Source organism: Herpailurus yagouaroundi, unplaced genomic scaffold, assembly GCF_014898765.1.
Source record: "Herpailurus yagouaroundi ecotype Mexico unplaced genomic scaffold, PumYag 77, whole genome shotgun sequence".
Lineage (NCBI taxonomy): Eukaryota > Metazoa > Chordata > Mammalia > Carnivora > Felidae > Herpailurus > Herpailurus yagouaroundi.
The window spans coordinates 24776656-24790722 of record NW_024412388.1 but is presented as its reverse complement, the minus strand read 5'-3'; the positions used below and the strand labels follow the sequence as shown (position 1 = coordinate 24790722).

Sequence of the window (14067 nt, the reverse complement as noted above, 5' to 3'; positions counted from 1 at the left end):
TGGTTTAATTTTTAAAGTTTATTTATTTTGAGAGAGAGAGAGAAAGAGGGAGGGAGGGAAGGGCAGACAGGGAAAGAGATGGAGAATCCCAAACAGGTGTGGAGCCTGACGCGGGGCTTGAACTAACTGGGAGATCATGATCTGAGCCAAAGTCGGACACCTAAACGACTGAGCCACCCAGGCGTCCCCAGGCACTAATTTTCTTAATACCTCAAGAATATAAGTGGCCAATGACCAGTTTGAGGAAGTATAGAAATAACAATCCCAATTCCTACAGAGATTAGCATAAACATGTAGAAGGTTTTTATTATTTATAGTAATGGGATAAGCCACAAGTGTGCCTACTCACACATCCAGGTTTTCCTTAAAGAAAAAAAAAAAAGCACATTAGTTTCTCTTACTTGGAATATTTCATCCTTATGTGATTCAAAGGAATGCAACTTAAGTTTCAGATTTCTCAGATCCCACAAAGCAACGGTCTACATACAAAAAGGAAAGCAAGAACAATCAATTTTTTTTTAATGAGAAGAAATTCCGTAACTAAAAGATCTCTGTGCATTCAAAGGAAGCCAGAGAAATTCACCCTATGTTTTTTCTTAAAATAAAACAAACTGACCTTGTCAGCTGATCCTGTGGCAAGAATGAACTCACTGTAAGGATTGAAAGATAGGCAGTTCACTTCAGCAGTGTGAGCATCAACTGAGTGGCTTGGTTTGGAAGTATTGTTTGAACGAGTATCCCAGCTTTGATAAAAAAGAAAAAACAAGAAAAAAGCTTAAAATAGGTAACAATATAAAACTTAGATAACAAAGAAGAAATTAAAACACGATTCTACTCACATCATAAGTTTCTGATCATCAGCAACTGACCCAAACAAAGACTCATGGAGCAGATGCCAGGAAACGTCTTCTACTACTGCTGTATGCCCTGTAAAGATGGTCTTCGCATCCACAACTTTTCCTTCCTTTGGAACAGCACTGATGTCCCAGAGGCAGATGGTCTTAAATGTAAAATTAACTATTATATAAATGGAAGATTCTCACTTTCCCACACACCCCAGAAAAGAAACCAACTGATAACTAGCCCAGATTTGCTTCAAAATGGGAAGGATACGCACATGGTCATCTGAAGCACTAAGTAAGTGCCCACTGAGATTTGGGTTCCAAGAAAGCCCATAGCCTTCCTTCTGATGTCCACGGAGACGCAGGTCGGGGTTACACTCTCCAGAAGGGTCTGCAAAGTAACCGACATATCAAGACTATCCAGAGCCCACTTCCTCCTTGGGTCTACTAAACATAATGGAATTTTGATCAAGAGTTCGAAGGCTCTTCATATCTACAGCGATACAGACCCATTATGATCAAAGAATGCTTAAAATTAAAATCAGCATCACTCTATTCTGTGTAAAAAAGCACTTTTTTTCCCCACCTGGGTAAGAAGAATGAAGAATACCCACACATACCAGTATAAATCACCAGTATAAATTATACAAAGAATAACAAGCAATTAAATTCCAATTGAGTGGAGCAATGTATTCCCACAGCGACTCATTATCTGTATTTGAACTAAAGAGGGCAGGTACCTGGTTTGGAAGGATGTTTGGTATAGTCAAAAACAAGAACATCGCTGGATGGAGTCTTTGTTGCAATGATGCAAGGGTTCTGGGGCATATAGCGTGCCCTGTTTACTTCTCCTTCATGGTTGATCTTGATCTCTATTTCAATTTTTCCACTAACTGAGCCAAAACCTCCAAATTCTGTAAATAAGAAATTGCAAATGAGGACAAAGCAAGAGATACCCTATGTCACTCAAATGATGACACAGGCCAAGTTTGCTTTTTATCAGCAAACTGATGTAAGAGAAGTAATCTAGACATTTGTCAGCAGTATAAAGTGTTTTCACACCTTTTATTGATTCTTATTGCAATACTACACAGTAGGGAACAGTTAATAGCCTCAAAATTTTTACAAAGAAAAACAGAAATCTGGAGTACCTACATTAATGTGTTCCTAGTGACATGACTTTGGCAGAACCTAATGTGAATCCCCATTTTTTGATTCCCAGTCTAGTATTCTTTCAGCCATAACTACACCAACTCTGGAGAGTTGTATAATTAATAAATATATATGCTATCTAAAAGTAGGAACACTATACCAATTCCACTTCAAAAGTAGGTTCTTGGGGTGCTTTGGTGGCTCAGTTTGTTAAGCATTCAACTTCAAGTCAGGTCATGATCTCACTCACTGCTGTCAGCGCAGAGCCTGCTTCAGATTGTCTCCCCCTCTCTGTCCCTCCCCTGCTGGAGTTCTCCCTCTCCCTCTCTCAAAAATAATAAACAAACTAAATCAAAAAGCAGATTCTCAAGCAATTAAAAAAATTTTTTTAACCTTTATTTATTATTTTTGAGAGGCAAAAAGAGACAGTGTGCGAGCAGGGGAGGGGCAGAGAGAGACAGGGAGACAGAATCCGAAGGAGGCTCCAGGCTCTCAGCACACAGCCCGACGTGGGGATCAAACCCACGAACTGTGAGATCATGACCTGTGCTGAAGTTAGACGCTTAACCGAATGAACCACCCAAACACCCGTCAATAATCAATTTTTAAATCTCACTTAAAATACCGTAAGTGTTGAATAAACAGAACCTAAGTTACTATTTTAATGAATATTAGAGTACACAGTATGCCAGGTACTAAAGAGTTCTTCCTATACCATTTATTTGAAGACCTAGTTTGGAATGTCCTTTCTGAAATACCATCACACCATTATCTTTTCCCTATACCATTTCTTTTAGTCCAGTGACAAAACACAGAGCCCAAGAGGTAGTTTCGTTTTCCTAACCCCCACTTACATATGCCAACCATGATCCTTAGCTGAAATAAACCAGGCAAAGAATAGATAAAAACATTTCTTATTCACATTTGACTACTGTATGCACTTAGTTCTCCCAAGTGTCACCATAAAATGTGTAACAATATAATTTGTGATTATGTAAATCTTGGCAAAGCAACATATAAACAAACAAAGGTAGTTAACTATCAGTCAAAGAATTACAAAAGGCAGAATAAGATATCTAAGTAAGAGTCGGATGTTGGCCTAACTGCCACTTAGCTTAGTGATTTGGGGGAAGACCTTCAATTTCTCTGAGCCTCAAATACTTTACTCATAAAGCAAAGCTGTGAAATTAACTTGTAAATGAAAATGCTGTCAAGAGTACTGTTACTAAGTGTTACACTTTGGAGGACAAAAAAAAATTTTAAGTTTATTTGGGAGGGTGGCAGGGAGAGGGAGAATCCCCAAAAGGCTCTGTGCTGTCAGTGTTGAGCCCAACATGGGGCTTGATCTCATGAACAGTGATCACGGCCTGAGCTGAAACCAAGAGTTAGACAGTTAACCAACTGAACCACCCAGGTACCCCAGGACAAAAATCTTTTTAAAAAGCAAGGATATAGATGGGTAATATGGCTGGCAGATTAGATAACTTTCAACTTCCAAGTTAACTTTTAGACGTTGAAATGCAAATGTTTCATACAGGCTAAAAATCTAAAAATAAAAGCTCAAAATAGACACTAAAAGAGAAAAAAAAACCACGTTAAATGAATTTTCCCCCAGAACTCTAGACCACGAGCATCTATGATGTAAAAAAAGAAGGCATGATAGGATGTGATTGCAAGGAACTTTCAGTCCAAACACACAGAGATAAAATGTAACTACAGATGACTATGACAAAAAAGCAGAACTACCCGAAAACAGATACTAATAACAAGGGAAGAACAACAGCTGGCACAGAGTCTGCAGAACAAGGGTATTAACTACAGAATGTGGGGTATTTTGGTGTGGGATACATACTAAACAGAGGAACTCTCTAACTGTGGATAAAGTACAGTAATAAGTCAGCTTAGAGGATTCACAATTGAGTTTTTGTGAAGATGATGATTTATCAATTTAAAAAATAATTAGGGGTTCTCAAGTTAAAGCTGGTATATGAAAGGCCAAATCTGAAATAGGAAAGATTGAGGTATCAATGTACAATAATTAAATGGCTATCAAAGTCCAGTTATATTTCTATTTTGTTTGCTTCTCTCCATATAAAATGGTATTAAAAAAACTTGAGCTATAATGCAGTATAAGTGCCTAGTTTGACAAATTTTTACAAATGTATACCCTAGGAAAACCACCACCCAGATCAAAATACAGAAATTTCCAGCCTCCCAGAAGGTACTATTGTGTCCCTCCCAGCCAGTATTTTCCCCAATGAACTAGGTAACCGGCATTGACTTCTACCTCTAAGCCACTCTTTCAGCCCATAAAAACCTTTTCACTATAAAGAGTAAACTCTAATATCCATTAACTATCTCATCATGATTTAATAACAGTTTATTATGTATAATTCAGACAAAAGACTAAAGATATCTTAAAAAAAAAAATTCCCCAAATAAGTTGCTAGAAATAAACTTGATATTGGACGATCTTGGTAACAGTCATTTAAATGTAAATTTTAATTTTTTTTTTCAACGTTTTATTTTATTTTTGGGACAGAGAGAGACAGAGCATGAACGGGGGAGGGGCAGAGAGAGAGGGAGACACAGAATCGGAAACAGGCTCCAGGCTCCGAGCCATCAGCCCAGAGCCCGACGCGGGGCTCGAACTCACGGACCGCGAGATCGTGACCTGGCTGAAGTCGGACGCTTAACCGACTGCGCCACCCAGGCGCCCCTAAATGTAAATTTTAGAGGCACCTGGGCGGCTCAGTCAGTTGTGACTTTGGCTTAGGCCATGATCTTACAGTTAGTAGGTTCAAGCCCCAAGCCCTAAATCCCACAATGGGCTTTGCGCTGACAGAGTGGTGTCTGCTTCAGATTTTGTCTCCTTCTCTTTGCCCTTCCTCTGCTTGCTTGTGTGCACTTGCTCTCTCTCAAAAATAAGTATTAATAAAAATTTTTTACATCTAATCTATTTTATAAGGGCTTAAAACGTGACTATAGCCAGGCTGAACCTAATATAAACACAAATTATTTTAACGTCAAAACAAGACTAAGTCAGTTTTTAGTTTTCACTTTGGAAGTTCAATGATCTTTTGAAGCTATCTGACATCAATTACCTAAAACCAAATGGGGTCAAGTGGATGGTAACTCATTACAATAGTTCAATCTGAGAGTCCAGGACATTTCATCTGAGAGGGAGAGACTAGTAACTACTTCACCACCACCTAAGAGACACTATGATATTATGTACTTCCATCATTGTTAAGACCATATGGAGAGAAGCCTATCCAGTGATCTGAAGATGGGGGGGGGGGGGGCGGAGGGAGAGGGAAGGGAAGTAAAGAGAAGAGGGAGAAATGGGAGATAAGCTATGTAACCTTAGGGCAAGTTACAAAACATCTATGAGTATCAGTTTCCTTGTGAGGATTAAATAGGATGATTTATATAGTGGTACAAATATAATTACTGGTATTTTAAGTTGTTTCTCCATAATTAAACATTAATTAAGGGGGATGAAGCAAAAATTGGTTTGATGCTGTTCAAAAAACTCAATTACCAGAAAAAGACTTGAGTATATATGTTAAAAAATGCCACTTCTAAAACCAGTGAAGAAAATAATTTGCCAGCAAATGGTTTTTAAAAAATTGCTGGGGTGCCTGGGTGGCTCAGTTGGCTAAGTTTCCAACTCTTGATTTTGGCTCAGGTCTTGATCTCAGTGGGATTGAGCCCCTCGTGGGGCTTCGAGCTGACAGTGCAGGGTCTGCTTGGGATTCTCTTTCTCCCTCTCTCTCTGTCCCTCCCCTGCTCAGGCATGGGCTCTCAAAATAAACATTAAAAAAAAAATTTTTTTTTTAATAAATAAAGATAAAAAATTGCTAACCACTTAGAAAAATGCTTAGATTCCTACTCCGTACCCAATACCAAAACAAATACCAGGAAGATTATAGTTTTAATGGCTAAAACATAAGTACCAGAAAACAACAGCTAAATATTTAAAAAATCTTGGAATGATGAAGGCATTCAAAGAATGACACAATATCTGAACGACATCAGAGAAAAGTTGGACAGGTAAATCCAATGTTGCCGAGGGCATGGAGAAACATACAAATACGATTGCTATTGGTGGGATTGAATGTTTTTTGGAGGGCAGTTTTGCTCTGATCAGCCTTCCACTTAGAAAATTTATCCTATAATGGGGCGCCTGGGTGGCTCAGTTGGTTAAGCATCTGACTTCGGCTCAGGTCATGATCTCACTGTTTGTGAGTTAGAGCCCCACGTCGGGCTCTGTGCTGACAGCTCAGAGCCTGGAGCCTGCTTTGGATTCTGTGTCTCCCTCTCTCTCTGCTTCTGCCCCACTCATGCTGTCTCTCTCAAGAATGAATAAACATCAAAAAAAAAAAAAATTAAAAAAGAAAAACAAAACTTATTCTATAGTAAAACTATAAAGGACATATTGTACAAGTACCGTTTTTGAAGTCCGAAAATTGGAAACCACCTAAATGTCAAATAAGGGATAGTTAATTATGACACACTATATAACCATCAAAAGGAAATTATGTCTAAACAAAACAAAACAAAAAAGGAGCTATGTCTTACACAAAAAGATGTTCAAGATACATCAGGCCAGAAAAGCCTATTCTATGCTGTATCCCTAGTACCAAGGAAAAACCCTGGCATTCGGTATTTGCTTTGATTTTTAAAATAATTTATTACACTACCCATCAGAATATTGCTTTGTCACTAAACCAAAAATCCTATTTCAAAACAACTTATCTTCATTTTTTTAAAGATTTTAATTAAATTTTTTAATGTTTAGAGACAGAGAACACACACAAGTGAGGGAGGGGCAGAGAGAGAGGGAGATACAGAATTCAAAGCAGCCTCCAGGCTCTGAGCTGTCAGCACAGAGCCTGATGCAGGGCTTGAACTCCCGAACCATGAGATCATGACCTGAGCTCCAGTCACATGCTTAACCGACTGAGCCACCCAGGCGACCCACAATTTATCTTCATTTAATAAAAAGGAAATTAATGCTCAGAGAGGCTAAATGATTTATCCAAAACCACACAGCTAGTGAGAGGCATAACAGGATCTCAAGCCAAAATCTTCGGATTCTTAGATTCAGTGCCCAACCCCCGCCCCCAACACTAATGCTTATCAAGAAAATAACTTCCCAATAATCATATCACATATACTTGGGTCAGTGACACAAAATCATGTTTGCAGATCATTACCTTAAGAACTTACTACTTTGCATTCTGTATCACCCTAAGGCAAATATGGAGTAATCAAAAGATTAACTGCACAGAACGATCCTGGCAAATAACTGGAGGGAGCTCAAAAGAACTTAGATAAAAAATGGATTCTGCTAGTCAGGAGAAATCTAAGGAAAGAAACATTAAACATCCATTTTTTTTTAAAAGATTGCAAATCTCAATGAGAGTGTATCTTTTACCTCTTGGTACTAACTTGCGTTCAAGGGTAACAACAAAGGTAACTCACCCATTTCCACCTCTACTAAAAGGGAAAAAGTATTTAGTTAAACCCTTAGGTCATCTCCTAAAAATAGGATACAATTAAATGGCTCATTTAATTTTTATATACATATCAAGTGCCATGGTTGTCATTTCTACCACTTCAATCTGAGAAAGCATAATTTAAGCCAGTGTTTCTTAGTCTTTTTTCCCCAAGAAACAAGATGTTTTATAAAACATCTTTTCTGACACTCTTGATGAAATTTTAATACCATAGATACCCTGTATATTTATGTACACCATGCACATCTGTGCTTTACACATTTAAAGAATTAAGATGGTTTTCACACATCCCACTCTCTGAGAACAAATTTTCATCCCCTTGGGGGCAATTATCTCCCAAGCTGAGAATGCATGCACAAAAACAGAAATGGTAGACTTTTGGGGCACCTGGCTGGCTCAGTCAATAGAGCATGCAACTCTTAATCTTGGGGTTTTGAGTGTGAGCCCCACGTTGGGTGTAGAGATTACTTAAATTAAAAAACAATAAAAAGGGGCACCGGGGTGGCTCAGTTGGTTAAGTGTCCGACTCTTGATTTTGGCTCAGGTCATGATCTCATGGTTCATGAGTTCGAGCCCTGCGTTGGGCTCTGTGCTGGCAGCATGGAGCCTGCTTGGCATGTTCTCCATACCACCTCCCCCCCAAATAAATAAACATAAGGAAAACGACAACAACAACAAAAACCTCCTTAGTAGAGAGAGGTTTATAGAAAAGGCACAGAACCATGTTATGTTTTAAGTAGCTCTTCTGAGACTTAATATCTGTACTGCAAATCCAGGCTTTCCAAAGCTCAAAATCTTATTACTAACTTGACAGGCTAATTTATCAAACTTAACATTCGTTTCATGATACTTCAAAAATATAAAAAATATAACCCACACATTATTCCTTCTTTTGTTTTTAAGATTCCTACCTCCTTTCTCACTATCGTAGTGGGAAGCATCAAACTGAGCATCATCGTTAGGGAGCTGCACACTGGCTATCACAAGGTGGTTTTGTTCATCCGACGTGTGTGTTCCCAGGACAAGTCGATGAATGCTGAAGTCTTTCCCTTCTGGTCTGTTAACAGCAACATATGGTCACTATTCAAATTAGCAACGCTGATAGAGACAATGAAGTAGTGATATACATTTTCACGCAAAAAGGCACAATTATAACCAGGTTTTGAGAGGACAAAGTCATTATGAGCCACATTTCTAACTTTAAAAAAAATTTTTTAACGTTTATTTACTTTTGAGAGATAGACAGCATGAGCAAAGGAGGGGCAGAGAGAGAGGAAGACACAGAATCCAAAGCAGGTTCCAGGCTCCAAGCTGTCAGCACAGAGCCCAACGCGGGGCTTGAACTCATGAATTGTGAGATCATGACCTGAGCTGAAGTCGGACACTTAACTGACTGAGCCACCCAGGCACCCCTACACATTTCTGACTTTTAATGTATCTTCCATAGAGAAGACTACATAGCACTTAATAGGACTACATAGCACTTCATTTTCTTGACAAAATATTTATAATTACTTTGGGTAAAACATCTGACAGAATAAAATGTGAATTAATTTCTCACCCTCCACAATGGGTTGGAGGTAAACAAAGTAATCGCTGGGTACACTAACACTTCAGGTTACTTCATTAATTTCATTAAAAGGTATAGGAAAGAAAATAATTATTAGATAAACTAATTGTTCAAATATTTACTAAGTGCCTAATCAGTGACACATTGTGCCAAAAACTACAAAGTACAAAAAATGATTAAGACATGATTCATGCCCTTAAAAAACCAGGGGCAATTAATCACATATACAAATAATTAAAACACAAGTCAATAAATACATGAAACGTACATAGGAATATGAGAATTTAAAAATAAATAAATAGGGGTGCCTGGGTGGCTCAGTTGGTTAAGCAACTGACTTCGGCTCAGGTCAAGATCTCGCAGTTTGTTGAGTTCGAGCCCTGCGTCGGGCTCTGTGCTGACAGCTCAGAGCCTGGAGCCTGTTTCAGATTCTGTGTCTCCCTCTCTCTGCCCCTCCCCTACTCTCGCTCTGTGACTGTCTCCCAATAATAAATAAACACTAAAAAAAATTTAAATAAATAAGTAAGATTGCTTCTGGAATTAAAGAAGTATTCATGAAAGAGGTAATACTTAAGCAGATATCAAAATGAGAGATAAAACCTAGAAGAGACAAGGGTTTTGAAAGACAGTATTCCAAAGAAAGGGAACTGAGCAAAGGGCAGGTCTACAAAATGCCAGATATCATGTTAAACACTTACAAACCATGCATCAAAAGATGAAGATGAACTTGAGGTTTAGGAAAATTAGGCAACTTGCCTAAGATCACACAACTACTAGAGGGGCACCTGGCTGGCTCAGTTGGTAGAGCATATGGCTTTAGATCTTGGGGGTCCTGAGTTTTAACCTCACGTTGGGTGTAGAGATTACTTTAAAAATAAACAAAAGAACTCACACCTACTAGGACCAACATCCCAACTGACTTTGGACATGGCAAAATGGAAAGAGAAGGCTAGAAAGCAGATTCTAGGGTACTGAGTGCCACCTTAAGGAATTCAAGACTCTATACTATAGAGGGAACAAAGGACCATGGAAAATTTCTAAGGACACAGCACCATTTGAATTATCACAGGAGGATTAATCTGACAGTGTAAAGTAGAGGTTCTTCAAGTGTGGTATCAGGACCACCAGCATCAGCATCTAGGAACTTCATCCAGAAAGGCAAATTAAATTCTCAGATCCACTCCAGACCTACTAAATCAGAAACCTGGAATGCAGGGCACCACAATCTATTTTACAATCCCTCCAGCTGATTACAATGCATGTTAAAGTTTGAGAACCTTTGGTCTAGATAAGAGATATTATACAAATGTAATTCATTGAGGCTTACAAATGAACCATCAAGTGGAGAAAGAGAAAAACCTAGGAAATGTCAAACCAAAGTCAAGTATGATAAAGAGAAATAGGAACAATAGGAGAAAGCCGATTGGGACCTCTATGGAAAGAATATACTCAGTTTGGAAAATGTCATGTTGGGGAACCCAGTAAGATAGTTCAGAGAAGACACCAGTAGGCTGCTGAAAATTCAGGAAGAACTCAGAAATTGGGTCTAGAGAGAACCAATAGAAATTCCTCTGCACAGAGGCAACAGGCATCTATATGCTACATAGAAAAAGTAGAGGAAAGAAAAGAGAATTGTCAACACAAAACTGGGAATGTCTACATTTAGACGGCTAAACAAAGAACCACAGGAAGTGGGGGAAAAAGATACTACAGAACTATAGTAGTATTTTTTTAAAAAAGGATATGAATAAACACCATCCCCACAAGAAAAAAAACAAGAAAAAGACCAACAGACACAAAATATTAAACACTAAGCCAATAGGTATGCTTGCTTCTAAGTAATCCTCGTCTTAAAAAAATTAGCTTTGGGGCTCCTGGGTGGCTCAGTCGGTTAAGTTTAGGACTTCAGCTCAGGTCATCATCTCATGGTTTGTGAGTTTGAGCCCTTGCATCAGGCTCTGCACTGACCGGGCACAACTCTCTATCCCCCCTCCCCCACTCAAAATAAATAAACTTTGGTCTAATTCATTGCTTTCTAAATTGAGCTACTAACTACATTATATAGGAAGGTTTTTAAAAATATGGTTCCAGAATGATTTAGTAGGTATGCAGTGGCCAGTATCTGGGATCCACTGTTCCAATATGATGCATGCAGCTCATGATTGTGGAATCACCATTCAACTATTTTTCATCAATTACTCTGCCACCAGCTCCTAAATGGTTTGAACTACCATTGAGAACTCCTGACAGAAATGGCTCCACTTAACCTGAACTCAAGTAATTCTGATGATCAGTTAAACATGGGAATTCCTGGTCATGACAAAGCTTCTGACTCTAAATTTCTAGGTATTTTTTTAGAAGTTTGTTAAACATCATTAGGACAGATCTCCTCATTTTTAATGCCACTGTGAAGGTAGCAGCCTTGTTCTTAAGTCATTAGTAAAATTTGTATCAAATTTTATTACTTGTTGAGCTGAAACATGGCCTAATTAACCATATTCTGCAAATATCTTGAATTCTAAAAACAGGAATTTTGAAGAAATGGAGTTACTTAATACACAATGTAATTTTTAAATGCTATTCTGAAAAGTGAAACAGTTTTATAATAGAAAACCCATTATTCCAACAGGCACACTGGTTTTTATAAAACCTTGTATTATTTAAATTCACCTTCATCTTTGCATTGTTATTTCCTCCTGGGAGCCTTTCAGGATACCCTAAATTGAGGTGATTTTTTCCTTCCTCTGATAATTTTATCTGTGCCACTCTCATGATAATTATTTTTCACTGTAATATAGTAGCCCCCCTCCTTCAGTTTGGTCAACTACAGTCCCATCCGGAAGCAGATGATCTTCCTTCTACTTAACATCAGGTCAGTAGTAGCCTAATACTTCATCACAAGGCCCATGTCATTCACCTCACTTTATTTCATCACATGTGTATTTTATCTTCTCAACATCACAAGAAGGGTGAGTACAGTGAGAAATTTTGACAGCAAGAGACCAGCTTTTGTTATGGTAAATTATAATCATCCTGCTTTATCATTAGTCTCTTATTGTGCCTACATTGTTTAAACTTTGTCAGTTATGCATGTATAGGAAAAAACGTAACACACAGAGTTCAGAACTATCCATGGCTCCAGGCATCCACTGGGGATCTTGGGCCATATTCCCTACAAATAAGGTTTGGGGGAGGGGAAATCTTCCATACCATATACACAAGGAGTCGAGGTAGGGAAGGTGACTCATCTCAATTTGCACACCCTGATATGTGGCACCTACCAGACCCTCAATAAATCTAAGCTAAATGAAATATTATTTTATCCTCTTAGAGGTAAGTTTCTCATGTGTAAGACACACAAGTGATTAATCTTTCACTATGCATAATTCCCTTATATAAAAACCATCCCATCCTCAGGTGCTAGTTCTAAATATCCTAAGTATCTCCGTAAAACTGCTCTTAGCACATGTATCTATAATTATTAGTCTACACCAGCCTCTTCAACTAACTAGACATGTGCTCCTTGAAGGCAGGTACCATGTCATACACATCTTTGTACTAACCAGCTACTACCTATACATTCAAACGTTTTCCTGAAAGTACCAGAATGACCCATCATGGCATTTTTTGAAAGCTGACACGTTTTATATTATTTGGCCAACTATAGTTCTAACAGGCTATTCATTTCATATCAGGAAAAGAAAACAAATTTTCCCTTATCAGCTAAGTTGCAAAATTATTTTTACGTTTTTATTTATTTATTTATTTATTTTGTGGCCTAGAAAAAAACGTCACCAATAGGCTTTGATCACGTGCCCTCTCCAAGAGACTGGCGGAAAATAGGGAAAATCAATGTGAGAAATCTCCACTGAGGAGGACACAACAAAATAACGTTCAAAAGATTCACGTCACCTGGTTACATCTGGAAGCCACTGTGCAGTTAGGCTAGGCCACTCCAGAGCATGGGTCATCACCAAATCGTAAAGAAAAGGGGTGTTCTTTTTCCATATTTTGTACTCTTCGTTGATCACACGTTCTTCTACTGCGTCATCAAAGGCTGCTAAAAAGTTAAAAACAAATTAAGTTAGCAAACACAAATGGAAACGGAGGAAACACTTCCAAAGCTACCGGCACAGCTCGAATCTGAAATGGAGATTTGCCTCAATCTACCCCAGGAGGTACCGACCCCCCTCCCTACCGTCGCGCGCCCGCAACCACTCTCGGGCCAGTCACTCCGTTAGGCGTTGGGGCGACGGCGTCGAGCTCGGGAGCACGCTCCGGTACGCGCTAGGTCCACGGAGCCGGCGAGGAGGCCCGAGCACCGGCCTCTGGGATAGGGAACGGCGTAGGCACTCCCGGGAGAAGCGGGCCGACCGACAGGGAGCGCGGGGAGGGACCAAACAGCCTCCGCCGCCCCCCCCCCCCCCCCCCGCCACTCCGGCAGCTCCACGCCGCGGCGACAGGCCTCCGCGCCGCTGGAACAGGCGCGCCGTTAGCCCGACCCGCGGGGCGATTTCTCCTCACGCCTTCGATGGTGGAGACAACACTCAAGAGTCGGGCTTGCCTTCACTGCTAGGCCCTGTCGAGGCTGCGGCGCCAGCCCGGCACCCCCGCCCTCCTGGGGCAGCCCCAGCACCCTCACCTTCCTTGTCGGCCATGGCGGGCAGGCAAGCCGGGGGGGATCCCGGGGTCGAGCGTTGCGGGAGGGGCGGGGAGGCTACGGGCGCTCGCTCGGCGCGCGCGGCCTCTATTGTTTCCTGCTGCCCCTGCGTGAGGGCCGACTCGCGCACCTTCGCGCCAACACTGGCCAATCCGAGCGCAGCGAACCGTGGGGTGGGCGGGGAAGCCGCTTTCGCAGCCTATCCAGACGCGCAAAATCGCTTTCTGCGGGGCCCAGGAGCGCGCCCCTCCCCTGCCCCCACTCGGCCGGGAGCCGACTTCCTTCGATTGCGCGCGCGCGGAGCCGGTGGGAGGGCGC

General features: G+C 40.3%; 1 protein-coding gene across 1 annotated transcript in view; it reads right to left on the bottom strand.

Annotated features, from left to right (window-relative positions):
- RBBP4 (RB binding protein 4, chromatin remodeling factor) overlaps positions 1-13887 on the bottom strand; it is a 21105-nt gene extending 7218 nt beyond the window's left edge. Inside the window, exons 1-8 of the mRNA XM_040468091.1 lie at positions 13732-13887; positions 13002-13149; positions 8431-8576; positions 1583-1756; positions 1118-1233; positions 840-1000; positions 617-743; positions 402-479 (exon numbers count right to left, since the gene is read on the bottom strand). Coding sequence (XP_040324025.1) covers positions 402-479; positions 617-743; positions 840-1000; positions 1118-1233; positions 1583-1756; positions 8431-8576; positions 13002-13149; positions 13732-13747 — 966 coding nt within the window. The 5' untranslated portion in view covers positions 13748-13887. The remainder of the gene's footprint in view (positions 1-401; positions 480-616; positions 744-839; positions 1001-1117; positions 1234-1582; positions 1757-8430; positions 8577-13001; positions 13150-13731) is intronic.
- Between the last annotated feature and the right edge of the window lie 180 nt (positions 13888-14067).